The sequence below is a fragment of the Osmerus eperlanus genome, chromosome 22 (genome assembly GCF_963692335.1).
Source record: "Osmerus eperlanus chromosome 22, fOsmEpe2.1, whole genome shotgun sequence".
NCBI lineage: Eukaryota > Metazoa > Chordata > Actinopteri > Osmeriformes > Osmeridae > Osmerus > Osmerus eperlanus.
In genome coordinates, this window is record NC_085039.1 from 6,336,316 (window position 1) to 6,354,045 (window position 17,730).

The window sequence follows — 17,730 nt, forward strand, 5'->3', positions numbered from 1 at the left end:
TTGCTTGCTGTAGTATCCAAATATTTGATTATAATTTAAAATGTTGCTTAATTTCAGTAGCTAGCTGCTGGATATGACGCTCCATATACTCCACAAACGACAGATGGAGATAGGGTAGGCTACCCTAAACGATCTAAAAACTGACAGATTCAAATTTTTGAATTTTAATCTTCGAAATCTAGATGTTTTTTCTTCTTTTTTTAAAGTTGTGAAACCACTTTCACAAATAATAGTAGCCTAATTGTGAACCAGGTGGACCTACTTTAAATGCGAAACACCATAGGCTACATGTCGACTAAATTGTAGTGCAGACTACAGCTAATGCATGGACCATGTGAAAATGTGTAAAGTCACCTTAGATTTTCACTTGCTTAGAAGACATTGTCCAGATCACCCCTGGCCCATTGCTTGACTTGGACATCCCTGAAAATCCTCCACAGTCTGCAGTCCTTTGGGTCTGACGTCATCGCTTCCGCAACCCCCCCACTCCCCTCCACCTCCAGTGTCGGTGGCGTTGCTTCTGCCTACAGAATCCAACATGGAGTAACCAGAGATGGGGCTCGTACGGGGCCATCCTCACCGACATCAACGCACGATTATCAATTACCGCATTTCAGCACTGGACGCGGCGGGATTAAATCGGTGGAGCTATTCTAGGCGGATTTATGCGCTCCTGGATACCCGCGAATAATTTAGGCGAAGTACTGTGAAACAAAAGGGGGGGAAACAAAAACAATCAACAAAAAACGATAGGAAAACTCGATTGCTACAGCGTGTGAGAAAAGGTGTGCAGGACGAGGGAAAGTAAGAATGAAGACAACACACCATGTACCCGCTGTGGGATATTATCGTAGGTGAAACGAAAAAATGACAGAAGAAACACACCCAGACGAGTAAGTAGCCTACATAGATGCGGATAAATTGTCTTTATTCTTATTTATGCATGAGGTAACGTAAGTTTCCATGTGTTGTGCTGCTTTTTTAAATGTCACTCGATTGGCATAGGGATGAGAAGTTCAACTTCCATGTTTTCTCCAAGTTGAAAATGCTTTGTTACAATGTAGCCCAATGTCTAGTGGACAGAGGCGCGGGGTGGCTGGGCCCCCTCGCACTCCCCACTGAACGACTAGGCTACTCTTGAGGTAGAGGGAGGGACGAGGGGGAGGGGTTGAATCGGAAACATTTTGTAAAGGGATTTGCGCTGAATAGTTTTATAAAATTTACTATATAGCCTAGCGGGATTTAATGTGCTATTGTGATGGTCATGTTCCCAACAACTTTATATGGCGTGTGCTAAACGATTTATTAGCACAAGCACGTAAAAGTAGACACCGTTTGCATTGTGACGTTGGGGGTTAGAAAGACTTTCTTTGTGGAGGACTGATATGCAATATCCGCCATTTCTTTTCGTGAATCGCTCTAATTTGCATACTGTCCTTCATTCATAAAAATACCAATGGCAGAGCCCGATGGGGGAGCGCGTGTCACTGGTAGAGTGACTAGGATCCGTAGCCAAATCTTTCGAGGATATACGAGTTTGTTTGACAGATTATTCTACCAGAATTTCACGTGTAGTTTACCTGTCAAATGACTGCAGTCATTAAATGAAACACAGTTCCTACAATATGTGTTTATATAGACACATACCTAAAGCAGTAAATTACTTATGGCATAAACACACCAAAGTAATAATATTAGCCATAGAAGTATTGAAATAAACTCCTCATTTTGGGCATGGACTGTCCACTGTTGTTTTATTTATTTATTTATTTATTTATTTTTCAGTGAGTGTAAATCACACTCCTTGAAATCTTAAAGTGAGAATCATACCCCATGCATATTATAGATTTGTAACACTAGTGCACAGATTGTGCAACAGGTTTGCCATTGATCATAACTTTATATCCCTTTTCCAGTTCTTTATCCTAGCAGAGAGATTTGGCAATAGCCCATGACCTGAAGGATCAGGCTATCTTACTTTGATTTATTGTTCTCTTACACACCCCTGCAGGTAAACACATGACTCATATGGTCATGTATAGGGAGATATAATAGTTTGGGCTTGTGAAATATTTACTCAGAAAGTGGCTGGGGACTCCAACACATAACCGTTGACGGAATTGAATATGATGGAACGGTGGGCACGTTGAATTGGAAAAATAACTCTTCTTACATGTGCACAAAAGGATATGTGGGATGCCTCAATACTTCAAATGATATCACAAGTTTGAGTACCCTGCAGCAACATGGTAGAGTTACACAACAGAAGCCTTTGTGAATTCCACATACACACAGTCTAAAACTAAGACTGTTGAAGAGAGTTTTCCTCACCAGATACCCGAGAAACTGCATCAAAACACACAAAGAAGATTAATGGAGTGGTTCAGTCAATAGCAAGAGCAACCTCCTGGCACAGTCTGGACATTAAGAGAACCTGGGCTTCAAAACCATGGTAGAACTAAAGTTTGCATACAAAAGTCTCCTCTTGCTATGTTCCCCATTGGCACAGAAACGCATCCCATCTATGCCCCCCCTCCCAGGGCAGAAGGTGGGGCTGTGGAATGGGTAGTTGTATTGATCAGATGAATGATGCCCCAGAACCAGCCAACCCTGAGCTGTCAATAGTTCCACAGAGGGGAAAAAATGGAAAATGACATTGAAAAAGGTCAATGTTACCGTCCTTGGCTTCCCAGCCTTGTTGCCCAGGATTGATTACGTATCAGCCCTCCTTTTTTTCAACCCGCCAGGGCTCAGCTGTTCTCAAAATCTTGCAAAGAGGAGATGGTTGTATAGTGGCGCTAAATAAGTAGCAGTTTGTCATGTTCTTAACTGCTACTTATGGTCCCAGCATCTGGAAAGACCATTGTTTTTCCCAGCTTCTTGATCTGATAATTAGATTATCTTCCACACGTTTGTGAAACAAATGCCATTACAGTGTGCTATATTTAGCTTTTTGGCATCATACCTTTACAAAAACTACTGCCACTACTCAAGTTTAAACCAGTACGTTTAAAGCAGCGTTTTTTGGTCTTTTGCCTGCATATCAATACCAACATCCATCTCCTACCATACCATACATATTTATCTGGCAAAAGGGCTACCTTTTTGAGGTAAGTCACAGGGTAGAGTTGTCGTTGTATCTGATGCCCAAATGGCAACAGGACATGGCTAATGGAAGATGGATTTTCGTTACTCCAGCTCAATAGTGGCATCGCACAGGTCCTGCATTCTGCCTCTCTATCGACTTTGCCACAGACCTGCTCACGTTTCAGATATCTGTCGACAAGGGACCGCATGCAAAACAGCCCACAAGGTCACCGAGCGCTTTTCCCCCCCCCTTGTTTTGGTTGACTTGGTTAAGAGCACAGTTACTCTCTTTGTGACAAGGGAGGAAACTCATTCAAATGTTTGGCAGAGGAGAAGCGAAACGCCATCTGCTCTAGCTCCCTGCTGAGATGGGGGAACTGAGATCCTACCATTTTGTACGGGGATGATGATGTCATGAGCACGTGTGGACTTTGCATGCGTTGTGCTGTTACTGTCAGTATAGACCACCTGAGGCTGCAGTGTGCTGGTCTTAGGTCTCAGGGGTAATGCTCAGTAGGGGACTTCCGGCTAGTGGGACCTCCTTGGCATTAGGTCAGCAGCACTGCAGTTACAGTAAGAGTGCATCCATTTGTTTAATGGGTTTTCAAGGGTTTGACGAGGATTAGTGATATTGAATCGCAAGACTGTTTTTGCACTCTCCTTCTTCACACCAACCAGAGGGAAGTTGTTTCCGCACAACAGTTTCTGAAAGACCCCACCACAACAAACATCCTTCGTCACAATAGCTCTATCATTTCTTTAAGTGCGAGAGATTTGTGTTTGTAACTTCATCTTTGCAGTACTAAATAGGATTGGTGTTTGATTTGAAGAACACCAGAAAACTTGACGTCCGGTCTCTTGGATAAAGCAAAAGTCCAGATAAAGTTTTTATTAGATATTCTGAGGGTGTGCTTTGGGTTATACAAAGGCAAAGTAACATAAGGGAACTCAACATATTCTGTATTTGCTTCCTACACAAGCCACTTGGTGTAAGCCACTTGAGGCAATGCATTTAGATCTTTATCGGAATTACACTTTAGAGTATAAAGGTTACATTTTGGAGGCTCCTTTCCTTTAATACCAGCACCTCATAATGAATATAGCAGGCAAAGTTAACAAACAGCACTTTAGCAAGTCTGAATTGATATGCAAATGTATGAGATTAAGTGAGTCACGGTGTACAGATTTTTCCTCACAAATGTGACGTCTTTAAATCCCCCCTATAAAATGTATATTTTGGAAAGTCTGTTTTGGCGGCCCAACAGGGATTCCTCCTCATTCTATAGTAGTGTTGGCTGATGAGTGTCTGGTGTATATTAATAAAATGCATTACTGCACTCCATCTGAAATGTAACCGCCAGGCATGTGGTCTGTAGCCACAGATTACATGCTTCTCATTTTCTATCCAATTTCAGCTGCCAGCCACACTGTGACATCTTCATTCGGAATTTAGTTTACCTTCCACATGAAGGTTCCCAGAGATATAAACAAGTGCATATATTCTTGCCTGCCATTTGGCTGGAGGCTTGCTACATCAATGTTAGATATTGAAAACATTTAGATAACAGGCCATGCATAATCAGTTTAAACATTATCGTGGTGTTGAAATCGTATTCCTTTCCTGTCTATTAAACTTATGAGTGTGGGTGACCCATTGCTCATTGACAGTGTATGCTTGGTCATCAATAGATTGAAGTGATAAAATGGACCTATATGAACTGCCCAATTTTAACTTAGTTTGGGACCCAGATCTTTGTTCAAACTCCTAATCATTAGATTTATGACCAGTTTTGATGACCTGTGCAAGAGGGGAAAAAAGAGCTTTGGGAAAATTGATGAGCTGTCCTCAATAGGAGCTGCCAGAAAGGGGGCAAGAGAGAAGGAAAAGAAAAAAGCACTATTGATCACCTCTGCTCCTCTATTCCGAGCGAGGGATGACATCATCCCAGGCCTTTCACACCTACCTGCGGGGTTGGGTTTGTACATTGTAAACCTTTGACCTTACCTTTATGAGCCTGACAAAGTTAGGACACCTAGCACACACTCCCGATAAGAAAGAACTCTGGAGCTGAGTAATATCCAACCCACATATTCTGACCTGTGTAAACCCATCGTGAAAGCATTGACTGTGCACCACGCTCTCTCTGGTTATACAATACACACACCTTACTGATAGACGGTTCCAGTTGGCTTGAATGGCATCCGGGCTGTGCGAGGCTCCCCGTGACTGAGAATAAGATGGAGGTTTTTCTGATTTCACTAGCTTAGCTCAGCTCTTGGTCTCTGCGTCTGGCGGTAGTGATGGGGCTCAGGCCACGTTCTCCCCCCTTCTGAGGGATGGGGATGGGAGTGTGTGCTGTGTGCCACTGCAGGCTGCCGGCAAATGCGGAATGGCTGCCGGCCGATGACTCATGCTTCACACACACACACATACACTCTCTCTCTCTCTCTCTCTCTCTCACAGACACACACACAAGCACCATCTGTTTGTCAAGGAGACTGAATCATACGGTTCGTGGGGAAGCACTTTTGAGCAAACAGCCTGGAATCAGGCAGCGCTGCTTCAACCATGATCAGGATGATTGGGGTGTCGCGTCGACGCGCGCACAACGACGGTCTGTCGACGGAGACCATGAGGAATTTGTGACCGTGGCAAAGGGATGTAGGAGAGATGTCTGATTATAAAAGGCAAGGCTTTGCATTTTTTTTTTTGTGCCTCTTCTTCAGTTTTTTTTTTCTTCTTCACCATGTCTTCCTGTGTCAACACTGCAATGTCCTCCTTGCTCTCTCGCTGTCTGTGTGGATGTTGCTGGAGGGGGCTACTCCTCGTGACTGGCTTGGTTAGGATAAGGTTTTGTTTTGGCTGTGGCTGTGGACGAACAAGACGACCGAGGCAATGCCGCCTTTTACAGGCAACGGTTTAGGCGCCTATAAAGCTGTGTTCTCAGGGTCTTTCGATGTGTAATCATAGGTGAGTGCGTGCACTGGCACTCGGTCAGTATTATGAATCATCCATGTGTTGGTCTGTGTTCCGTAGATTCCATAGAAAATGGATCAACCATCCTGCTTGCAAAGGCAAGCGTTGAACATATTTTTCCTTTAGCAGTATTCGGTTTGCCTTGGCGTGTAGTGTGTACGGGGTAGTGATTTTAGAACTGGTAGCCACATACATGCATTGTGTGTGTGTGTGTGTCAGTCATAGAGATGTGGGAGAGGGGTGACCTCTGCAGAGGGAGAGGAATTACTCTCCTATTTAGTAGGTCCTATCATGGCTGCCACATTCCAGGGGTGTCAACAAAACCCAAGCTTATCTTTCTCTGGGGTGGGTGGGTTGTGGAGTCATCCTCCATATGATTTTAAATGCTGCCTGTCGGGTTTTTCACAATAAATCGCCCCACTTATTGACATGTAGTACTAATGTGATATGTAATACTGCTGATTTGTACCTGTCTTTGCAGTTTCTCGTAAAGATTACGGTCTGTTTCTGGCTTGTTCCTGTGTCCTGGCCTGGTTGCTTGTCTGTCAGATAGCGTGTGTATGTCTGTGTGTGATTGTGTGTGTGGGAGTGTTGTTGGAGGTGCACCATCCCTAATATACTTTCTTTCTTTTTGTTGTTGTTGCAAAGCCAGATGGCCAGTTTACCATGTTAAAAAGCCAAGGACACCCTAGAATTTTCAATCTGTCATTGGTTGGAAACATTTTGATAAAATGGTTATCCTGGTATAGTGAATTACCCAGTACTAAATACTCTTGTGCATTAGGGTGCAGCATTGTTGGTGTTTAATGTAACGACTATACAAATCCAATGTCGGGTTATGATGGCATATCATTTCTTTGTGGAAGGTCCCTTTCGGACTGTCCTTTAGAAGGAATATTTGAAAAGACTAGAAATCATTTTTCTCTTGAACATCTTGGGAGATGCTGCATCTGGAAGAGCTGACGTTTTGTACCTCACTGCCAAACTTCTCTGTGCTTTGTATCAAACACTATCATAGAAAAACTCCAACACGGCCTATGATGTAGGTTAGTTCATTTTATGGACTGTTTTAATTAGTGCTAGTTTGTGTCCATTGGAAGATGGCAGAAGGTGAGGGGGTGATGCAGGGAATGTTCACAGTCCATTTTCATAGCACAGATGTACAGTTGACTCATAACGCTAATCTTTTTTCTTGTCTTTTTTTTGGGTTTACAAAGTTCTTCCATCTTGCAGCCTTATGCTAAAAAGTAAATTCCACTTGCATCCGCCATTTTGTTTTTAGTACTTTGTACTTTGTTTACAATGCATAGAAGGTTAGCTGTTACCTTTATGTTACATGGGATGAATGATGGGAACGGTTCTTACTGTAGTGTCTGTGTACTTTCCATAACAAGTATTAACATCAACAAGCGGGAGTCTGTTGGCTGAGCGGTGAGGGAATCGGGCTAGTAATCCGAAGGTTGCCAGTTCGATTCCCGGTCATGCCAACTGACGTTGTGTCCTTGGGCAAGGCACTTCACCCTACTTGCCTCGGGGGAATGTCCCTGTACTTACTGTAAGTCGCTCTGGATAAGAGCGTCTGCTAAATGACTAAATGTAAAATGTAAATGTAACAAGCATTTATCATTTAGTAGATTCACTCGTGAAAAAGCAACATTATCTGTCATTCCAAGTTGTATCATGCTGATACAAACATGCTCTTACATGAGATGTTTCATTCTATGCTAACAAACGTATAGCGCCCGTACCCCTGTCATTTGTTCACCAAACAAGCTTAATGACTGACTTTGCCACTGTTCTATCTATCTATCTCCCGTTGCAGTGACAGCTACATTGTGCGAGTTAAAGCGGTGGTCATGACCCGGGACGACTCGAGTGGCGGCTGGCTGGCCCAGGATGGGGGTTGCCTCAGCAGGGTGGGCGTCTGCAAGGTGCTGTCGTCGGAGCTGCTTGGCCGGAGCAGCTTCCTCATCTATGGCGAGCGCCTTAAAGACAAACAGGTGAGCCGGCAAACTGCGCCGACGAACGGATGGATCACGTCCCAGCTGAATGAGAGAGCCCGAATTTGTTTGCGGCCGTGAGAACGGAATCATTTGTTGAATGTACAGACTTCGACAATGAATTTGGGTCAGATGTCCCCCTTCCGTTGACTCCTATAGCTTTTCCTCTTCTCTTTTGTCTGATAGTCATTTTCCTGTGATGTGTGTCATCTCCTGTGTCTTCTCTCCTTGGGCTTTGAAGTTAGTTTATCTGAGGGGGCTGCACTTAACCTCCATGTCCTCTGCATCCATTTCCTCCCAGGTGATTTTGGAATGCTTCCTGAAAAAGGATTTGCTCTACACCAAGGCCACACCCACGTTCCACCACTGGAAGGTGGACAACAAGAAGTGCGGCCTTACGTTCCAGAGCCCGGCCGATGCCCGGGCCTTTGACCGTGGTGTAAGGAAGGCAATGGAGGACCTGACGGAAGGTAAGGGTGTGGAGTGATAAGACATTTCTGTACAAGGGTTGCTCTCCAACAATGTCAATATGATTATCTGTTGTCCTCTGGTCCATTGCTAGTTGGAAACAAGTATTTAAAATGTTACCATTTTACCTCAAGATACCTTTTTAGAATGGCCATGGTAGTGAAAGAGCCCAACTGAAACGGTGATACACATGTTGTTCTATATGCAATTTCTTTGGTTCCCCAGGGTCCACCACCTCTTCTTCAACAATTCAGAATGAGGCGGAATTGGGCGACGACGATGTGTTCACTGTGAGTCTCCTCCATTTTTTCCTAATTTCTCATTTTCGGTCAGAGCTGGAGACGGTCTTTTATTGTGTATGGGAGAATCCGCTGTTTGTTTTGGTAGTCCGGGATGATTTACCTATAGAGATGAATTAACCATTTATGGTCATTGCTGTCTTTCTGCATGAGGTGACAAGTTTGACGCTCATATTGTTTCTGTGGAAAGGCCACCTTTGTCCTGTCCTGGTTCAGCATCGTTTTTTCTTCATCTCCACTAATAGTCTTGTCTTCTCCTATTTGAAGTGCGTGTGAATGCATCCTCAAAAGTGAGGTCGGTAGTGGTTATTTTAGCTTTGAGGCCCTTGCCTGTTTGGGAATGAAACAGCTCTTTGTTTTTGAGCAGAGATGGCTGATATGATAGTAACAGGCGGCGGTGGGGGCGACTGGGGTATGAGAAGGGAAGGGGAGGGGGGGGATGTATCCTGTAGTGTTTTGACCAGACTCTTCTCTCTCCACTGCTTGGCATTTGGTTTTGTCGCCGTCACAGGAGATGAGGAGCAGCAGGCGGGGGTCGCAAGGTCTCTTCCTGCCCCCCCCCCCTCCCATCTCTGGCTCCCCACCACCACCCCCTGTAAAACTATCATTAGCAGCTGCTTCCTAGCAAACTGCCTCTGTGATTTAACACCGGGGGAAAGGGGAGGGGTGGAAGTAGGAGGGGGGGGGGGGGTGAAAGAGAGAGAGAGAAGGGAAAGCCTTGTGTTGTCTCTCATTCTATCCCAGTTCAGTCTGGAAGTGCTGTCTGTGGGGTTTGGCCATGGTTTGAGCAGAGAGGGTTTGGTGTGTGAGTGTGTGCATGTCTGATGCTTCTTTCAGCTGTGTTTTGACTCCTACCATGGTGGATTTCTGCAGATGGTAGTTCTTGTTAGCCAGCGATTGGATATAGACAGAGCATGTTTTAATGTAATCTGTGTCAGACCTACAGCTGTAGTTAGGCAGTAATGCCACAAATCGTTCAGCTGATGGACTCCACAAAGTGTGCAAGCTAGAGGAAAGAAATGGCCTAGTGTTTTGTTTCTTGCTGATTTTGCTTTTGGATAATAATTGACACTTCAGCTAAAATGGCCACTAATTACCTAGAATAATTTCATTACTACACTTTGGGTCATTTAGAAAACTCAGTGGCATCCAAATCTAAAGGTGCTGTTACTCATGTGCTTACCTTTAAGCCAGTCCTAACCATCTACTGGTTTGGTACTCCTATAGACTAAAGTTTCTGCACAGTGAAATTGTCCCTCCCCTTCCTACCCACCAATATGTTTACCAAAGGCAGTCACCAACTTAATCATTTGCCCATACTTTCCTTCAGCAACGGTTCCACTGCCTTCCCATTGACAAGGAAAGCACAGCCGGTTCGCCTTCCATCGGCAGACCAGATACATCTGTCCGGCACAGTGAAAAAGGGGGTTACATTCCTCTACATTCTCCATTTCTGCAACTGTGCCGAGTGTTGCTGTTACATCACGCTTTTGAATAGGCCTCATTTCCCAGGGAGGAGAGACGTACATGAGTCATAGTGGTGCATCCGCAGTGTGGAGCCTGAGCCTGGCAGCCTCCGAACCACTGCTGCATGACCCACTGTACTCACTCAGCCCACACAAGCGCTAGCTAGCGAACATGCTAACACTTAACTTTGAAGTGCCGTAGCCCGGGAAGAGCAAAGCACTGTCGATCCTGCGGTATTGCAGAAGACTCTGCATGTGATGAGAATTTGAAACCAGCCTCGACGCTACCAGGAACCACAATGCTGGAAGAGCTGACTTGAGTTCTCATCTTGTCGTTGCTAATTGTTTTTTTTTGCGTGGGGTTCAGATGTTTTGTTATAATCAGAACCACCGTGATGTGATGGCGAGATGCCTTGAGTGAAGTATTTCTGAGACAGATTGAGCCTAGTGGATGATGGATGTGTTGTAAATGTCTGGTTGGAAGCCATTGCTCAACCATGTTGCAGACAGGACTGAAAATCTCAAAAGAGGGAAAACTATAATACATTATTGTCTCAAGTACCCCATGACTTAAAGCTGCAGTAGGTAATATTATCTAGAATAAATTCAAATATGAGAAACAGCCCCCGCAATTCTTTCTGAACTTCTGCACTTTCCTCCAGCTCGAGTGTGATTGACAGTGGTTTCATAACATAAGCCAAGGAATAAAAGCTGCCTCACAGAAGGTGATTAGCTGGAACAGGATTGCTGGGATGTAATTGGCTAGATAGTAGCCGTACGCTCTAAAAATGAGAAATGGACATTCCACTGACACTGAGCTGTCTGTGTTGCTAAACAACTCTTAAGAGAGCGTAGTTTGCTTACACAACATGTTGATAGGGGACACTTTTTTTTATTTTTAATTGTACCCATTTTACCTTTTAAAGATACCAGAGTGAGTGTGGCGTTTCAATACAACTCGAATAATATATCATACATTTCCCTTCTACGGACTGTGAAGGCCTTCCACTGTAACTCATGTGTTACCTACATCCTAAATCTGATGGGAAGCCCAGGTCTCGCACTCGTTTCCCTTTTCGGTTCTTTTTTTTTTACCCTTCTGATGGCGATGGCTTCAAAGAGAGAGAGAAAAAAAGGCCTAGCGTGTCGTTTCCACAGGATGTCCAGGCCGGGGGAAGAGGGCCGTCAGTAATCTGTCACTGCCTGCCTGTTTACATAGCTGGCCCTACTTAGAAAAAGGCAGGTCTGCTCAGGGGAACGTGGCTAATTCCCCTCTGTTGCTGATCTCTCTCTCGCTCCCTCTCTCTTTTTTATTTTGGAGCCCGAGCTGCATTCCCTTATGGGCCTCCGAGGCAGCCTGGAACAGGGGTGGGGGTTCACTTGTAGGAGATAGGATCCATCTTTGGGAAGAGGGGGAAAATGCCAGAGGGACACATCCCAAGCCCAGAGGAGGAAGACCGAGGACAAATGGACAAGTGACCTTTACCCTCATCCACCCACCCAAAGGAGCTAGAACAATATTAGTCAAGAGTAAATAAGGCACTCCCTGGGATGATGCAATACTTCCTCTTCTTTGGAAGGTCCTCGGTGACTTGGAGAAATTTGGACCGATTCTTGGAATGACTCCTTTCAATCTTTTATCGGCTGTAGAATGGGATAAGGGAAGGAGTGGGGGTTTTTGATAAGAGAGAGGCTTTAAAAACCTCCCCCTCGCACCTTCTAGGAGGTGCCTGGTCCTACCTTTTGCGTATTGGGGTCAGTGTGAATGGGCTGGTGAGCGGACTGTGTGTCCATCGTATGTGTGGATGGGGCCAGGAGGTAGTTTTAGAATCGGCAGCTGCTGCGAGTTCCATTCCTGTGTCTGGTCTGGTCTGGAGGCTAAATTGATAATTAGCTCAGCCACAAATATACCCCCACCCCCAAACTACCCAGCCACAGCAATCATACTCAGAACAGGATCACACTCATGCACAAATATATCCCTTATGCATGCATTTAAGGACACACATACCCACACACACACACACCACCCTAGCCTTTTGGCTATTTCCTGTGTTGGAGGGCAAAGTGAATAGTACTGGGGCTCTGTGTCTGTGTGTGCATGCTGTGTGTATGTGTGTGTGTGCTGGGGCAATGGTAGCGTTGCTCTGTAATTATCTCAATGGCACCGCCCGCCCCCCCCCCCCCCCACTCCCCACCAGATGCAGCCCCCGCTGCCTTTATCTCCAGCCTTAATTCCCTTCCATTCACTTCCCAAGCCCAGCGATGATGAAAATCTCCAAACACTGCTGAGGTATGCCTTTGAAATCCGAGGCGCGCTACACATCTTCCCCAATCAACACGCCTGGTGGACTTCCGTGGCTTTTGTGATGAACATGGGCAATTTAGCCTATTTGCATTCCTTTCGCCTCGTGCTATTAGGAGTTCTCTGGAGCATTGCATTTTCCCCTCTGCCCATCCCCCCCCCCCTTTCCCCACTCCCCCCGTTCTCAAAGCCTGCTGTGGAGTAAATATCTGAACGGGTCTGTGTTTGTAATCATCTCCATCAGACAGGGGCCCCAGCTAGCCTCAGAAGCACTTTTTTTCCCCCCCTTTCTTCTCCATCCTTAACCAAGCTCTTGGCAGCGTGCAACGGAGAGACGCCGTTTTTATTTTAGGCCTCTATAACTTAAGGCCGTCCAATCCGCTCGCGTCCAACTCTCTTATGGCCCATCTCATGAGAACGCGACGCGGAGGCATCGAGGGCTGCCTTCTACCACTGGTGTGTAACGCAGCCCACGGGCGGCGCACTCTTTGGAAAGCGCAGTGTTGTGGTGAGGCCGAGTTAGCTCTACAAAGTCACCCCCCCCCTTCCCCAACACACACACGCTCGCAAACACACATGAAAGCGGTGCCCCGCGTCGACACCGCTGGTGACGCAATCGACCGCACTTCTGGTCTCGTTCGACGCTCGAAGGCTGAAAGTCGTAAGCTTAGCTGGAATTCATTTAACCTACCCTCAATAAAGGAAACTTCAGAACGCTTTTTTTTTTTTTTTTTTTTTTTACCACTCTTTTGTCCTTGAAGGCATTCTATTATTTTTAGTTTTTGCTTGAGCGTTGGTTAATTGCATACAGCAGTAGGGGTATTTGAATCGTTGCCATACCATGCTCTTACCTTAGTCACGGCCCATTGACTGCGTTCCGTAAGCAGGTTGCTCTCTGTATGACAAAGCCCAATGGAAGGTAGGATCTCATCCCCATTGGGGTGACGTGATCTCACGATCTTCCACGTTCCTGGGAAAAGCATTGTTCACCTCAATGCATCTTTCCCTTTGTCCGCCTGTATTCAACGGCAATAATAACGTTGTAATCACATCAAAACAGTCAGTAGAGTTCAGGGCCCAATTTCTGTTTAGACTACCATAGTGTCATTAGTTGATGAACTCTAGCAGACTGCTTTTGGTATCTTGAAAACACTTTAGTCCGGTGAGTGTGTAGCTTAATCTTATGGAATGAATCGTGACCAGCAAGAACTGAATAAGGGAAATTCAAGTCGCTAGTTTTCTAGCAGAGATTGGTTTCCCCAATGCAGTCTTCGACGAATGCGGTGACACCGTTTCAAATTGGGTCCTCTGTTTTGTCTCCTCCAGAATGCCACTGACAGCTCCTCCAACTCGTCCCAGAAGAAGGAGCCTCCCATGCAGGCCCTGGCACCGCCCAGCTTCTGTGAGCCCCGCAGGCACCACTGCATCCTGGGACATTTCTACGACCAGCACAGACCACAGGACCACTACTTTCTAGATCAGGTAAGTGCCTTGAAGGAAATAAACAGACTATATACTGGGGAACGACTGATCCCAGCGTCCTGTTTCGGGCGCATGTTGAAATACTAATGTTTTGATTTGATCTGACCTCCACAGCCCATGTTCACCCGTCACGTCAGCTTCCAAGAGGAGGAGGAGATCGTCCGCATCAACCCCCGCGAGCGCACCTGGCTGACGGGCTACGAGGACTACCGGCACGCCACCGCCACACGCGACAAACTCATCCAGCCAGAGGACGCCTACGTGCACTTTGCGAAAAGCGAGGCGCCCAAACACGACTACACCTACCCCTACCCCCTGGGCTGCGACCCGCAGCACGTCCGCGACTCCAAGTCTGGCTGCGTGGACCGCACCGGCATCCCGAGGGCGGTGGTAACGGCCCAGCCCCGCGCCCTGCAGCCCAAGGGGAAGCGGCGGAAGGAGGACGGCGAGCGCTCGCGCTGCGTCTACTGCCGGGACATGTTCAACCACGAGGAGAACGGGCGCGGGCGCTGCCAGGAGGCGCCCGATCCCATCCAGACATGCATCCACCGGGTCAGTTTCATGTGGTGTGCAGACAGCCTGCTCTACCACTGTATGTCGGACCCGGAGGGCGACTACTCGGACCCGTGCTCGTGCGACACCAGCGACGAGCGCTTCTGCCTCCGCTGGTTGGCGCTGGTGGGGCTGTCGCTGCTGGCCCCATGCATGTGCTGCTACGGCCCCCTGCGCGCCTGCTACCGCTGTGGGGTAGCGTGCCACTGCTGCGGTGGCAAGCACAAAGCTGTCGGTTGAGGCACGGCCTCGCTACAGTTGGAGGTCAGGACAGGGCAGAGGGAGCAAAGACTCAAGGGAGGGACCGGAAGAGGGGGGCCCTCTATGCTTTTGTTTTTCCGTATTTTGTTTTTTTGTTGTTGTTTCGTCTTCTCGCCAAATTCCAGATGGGAAAACAATTGGCTCATCAAGTTATTTTCTAAATGGACGTTTTCCTTTCGGTGGAAAGAAAGAAGAAGGGAAAAAAAGGTTCCCATTGTTATTTTTGTTTGTTTTTGTTTTCTGTCCTTGTTCTATAGGGGTACCCTACGGCTTCCACTTACAAAGACTAAAACAATGAATATTCATTTATATATAAATATATATAAACAGGTACTTTATATTTTTACACTCATGTGTTTTAGAAGGCTTGAATATTTCTTTTTCTCAGTGTTGCGTGAGGTCAGAGTGAGCGTTTTTTGACGGACGCTCTGCTTTCCCTCGCCATGGCTTACCAATCGAAGATCAAGCTGGTTCCTTCATGTTAATAGAGGCACTTAAATCAACTGTGATCATGCCCCTCTCCCTATTCCCCCCCCCTGCCACCTGTCAGCCAATGAAACAAAAGAAAGGAAAACTTTAACTGACCTCAGACCAGAGTTTTTTAATCAGGATTCAATGACCCTGACCAAAAATATTTTATAAATTCTCTTAATCGCAGATAAATGAGAAGGCGAGGTTCAATGTAAACAAAGCTGCTTGATAAATCAATCAGAACAAAGAACACAAAAACAACATGACGTGATACTTGAGGATTGGATAAGGAAATACTGCTTCAGACACTTCATCTTTAGGGTGAGTGAGTGTGTGTGTGTGGGTGTGTGTGCGCTTTGCACATGTATGAGAATCAGTGTCACGTGCATACACTTGCATGTGCAAGTATATGTGCTTCCTGTCTGTGAAAAGAGAATGAAAAGAGAATGGGCAACAATGTATCTCAAAATACTATTGTTGTGACTTTTATGAAAGCCAAAACTTCAAAATGAGGTGCAGCAATTATGTATAGAATCTAGCTATTCAGTGACTTAGGGAGAGAGAAAAAATCAATCAACCTTTTTTTTTTTTACAATGTAGGAAAAGACGCAAGGTGACTTTTTCAAATTTGGTTAATGTAATGTTTTACATGTTTAATATTCTTTGAAATAGTTTTATTTATCTCCTTGCTAAATTGAGACACCAGCCTAAGGGACGGAGGAATTATTTTGAGTCAAGTGTCCCGTTGTAAACCCAGCCAGGAGGAAACGAAGAGATTTTGTTGCATTTGAGATGGATGTTGTCCACTCTACAGTGTCAATGGTGCTTTTGCATTTATTTAATTTTGTTTGTCTTTCAAAGGATACTCGACCACGCTAACTATCAGGGAATTGCTATTAAACTTCAGTCAACTTAAGCTTGAGAGAAACCAACACTTGAACCTGGTTGCTCAGCTCCCTCCCCCCATTCCTTAAAGAACAAAAGTGTCGATAAAGAGTGCCCTAAAGTGCCAGCCCCATTCAGGCTTAGAATTTAACTTTTGGACACAAGGGATCCAGTGAGTGTCCCAGGGCCAGTACTTGGAGGCTCTCTGTTTGCACTGAAAAAAAGTGGTTCATCCATGTCTCCAGTTTTATTACCTTCAACCCCATCATGTTTTCTTTGTCTCATTATTACATTACAACTTGTTGCAGGAGGAGCCTGATGTTTGTCCAATGAAGTCATCAGTCAGGAAGACGGTGGCACAAACGTATGCTTGAATCGACATAATGCTTCTATCAAGACATGTATGCATGTGCGTGTGTAAGTACCTGTGCGATTGGAAAGTATGCATGTATGTTCAGCGGAAACAAAAACCAGCCTCAAATTGATACCACCCTGTAACCTTACCCTTAATGGGAGGAACCTTTAAGGTATATCTTTCTCTGTAAAAAGCACAACACTAATCAGAAAGGAAAAAAAACAACTTATGAACAATGCGCAAATTGCTGTGAAGTGCCCGACCTTGATTTGCATTCAGTGTGGTAGACAGACATCTCTGTACTGTATATTGCAGCCATAGGTAAACTGATCATAACCATCCACCTACCAAGCTATTTCTGCAATTGTATGGGTTGTGTGACTAAAGTTGCGGGGTCTGTATTAAAAGCTGTTGTTGTGTCCATGTCTTTGTCTTTCCGTCCCCACCCCCACCACCTTCTATTCCCCCATTTCTCTACTGTATGTTCCTGTTTGTCAAGCTTCGCAATACTGTTGCCATTCATTGTAGAGAAGATCCAAGTTTTATTTTTCTATCTGTGGTAAGAAAAGTTAACCAAAAGCAGTTTGTCTGTTTGGTGCAGTGTCTAGCTCCTGCACACATTTAACTATTAAAGGAAAGTGCCTGAAGCATCCCCTTCATTTATGTCCTCATGTATACTTCAAAATAATAATGGCTATGTTAAAAAAAAAACTGTTGAATGGATTGGTTTCTCAGTTTTTCTTTTTTTTTTTTTTTTTTTTACAATATGCATTTTTACCTCTGTAAAAAAGCAAAACAATATATATCAAGTGTATTATGTACATTTTAAGTTGAATTTTTTTATTGTTCCTAATATGACGAACGCGACTTGCTTTTAAAAACAAAAAATGAGAAAAGAGACATTGAGATCTGTACAAATCCCAATACATCATATGGAAACTAACCAAAGCATGGCTTGGATAATGCGTACTTTCCACTGTACTGTGTGTGTGTGTGTGTGTGCAATTGTGAGTTTTATTTACCCATGTCCTCATTTTCGCTGACAAGGGTTTATGTTAAAACACACAGGAGCTTCTCAAACATATAGGTTTGTGGCTTTCATAAAGAACTTGTGGTCTTGGC

At 45.2% G+C, this 17,730-nt stretch overlaps 1 protein-coding gene across 1 annotated transcript; it reads left to right on the plus strand.

Moving 5' to 3' along the window:
- Window positions 1-466: 466 nt before the first annotated feature.
- Window positions 467-17,255, plus strand: spred2a (sprouty related EVH1 domain containing 2a). Its single transcript, XM_062448120.1, has 6 exons — window positions 467-893; window positions 7,887-8,064; window positions 8,366-8,534; window positions 8,758-8,822; window positions 13,929-14,084; window positions 14,199-17,255. Exons 1-6 carry the CDS (start codon window positions 868-870, stop codon window positions 14,874-14,876), a joined length of 1,272 nt encoding a protein of 423 aa, XP_062304104.1. The 5' UTR covers window positions 467-867; the 3' UTR covers window positions 14,877-17,255.
- Window positions 17,256-17,730: the final 475 nt, after the last annotated feature.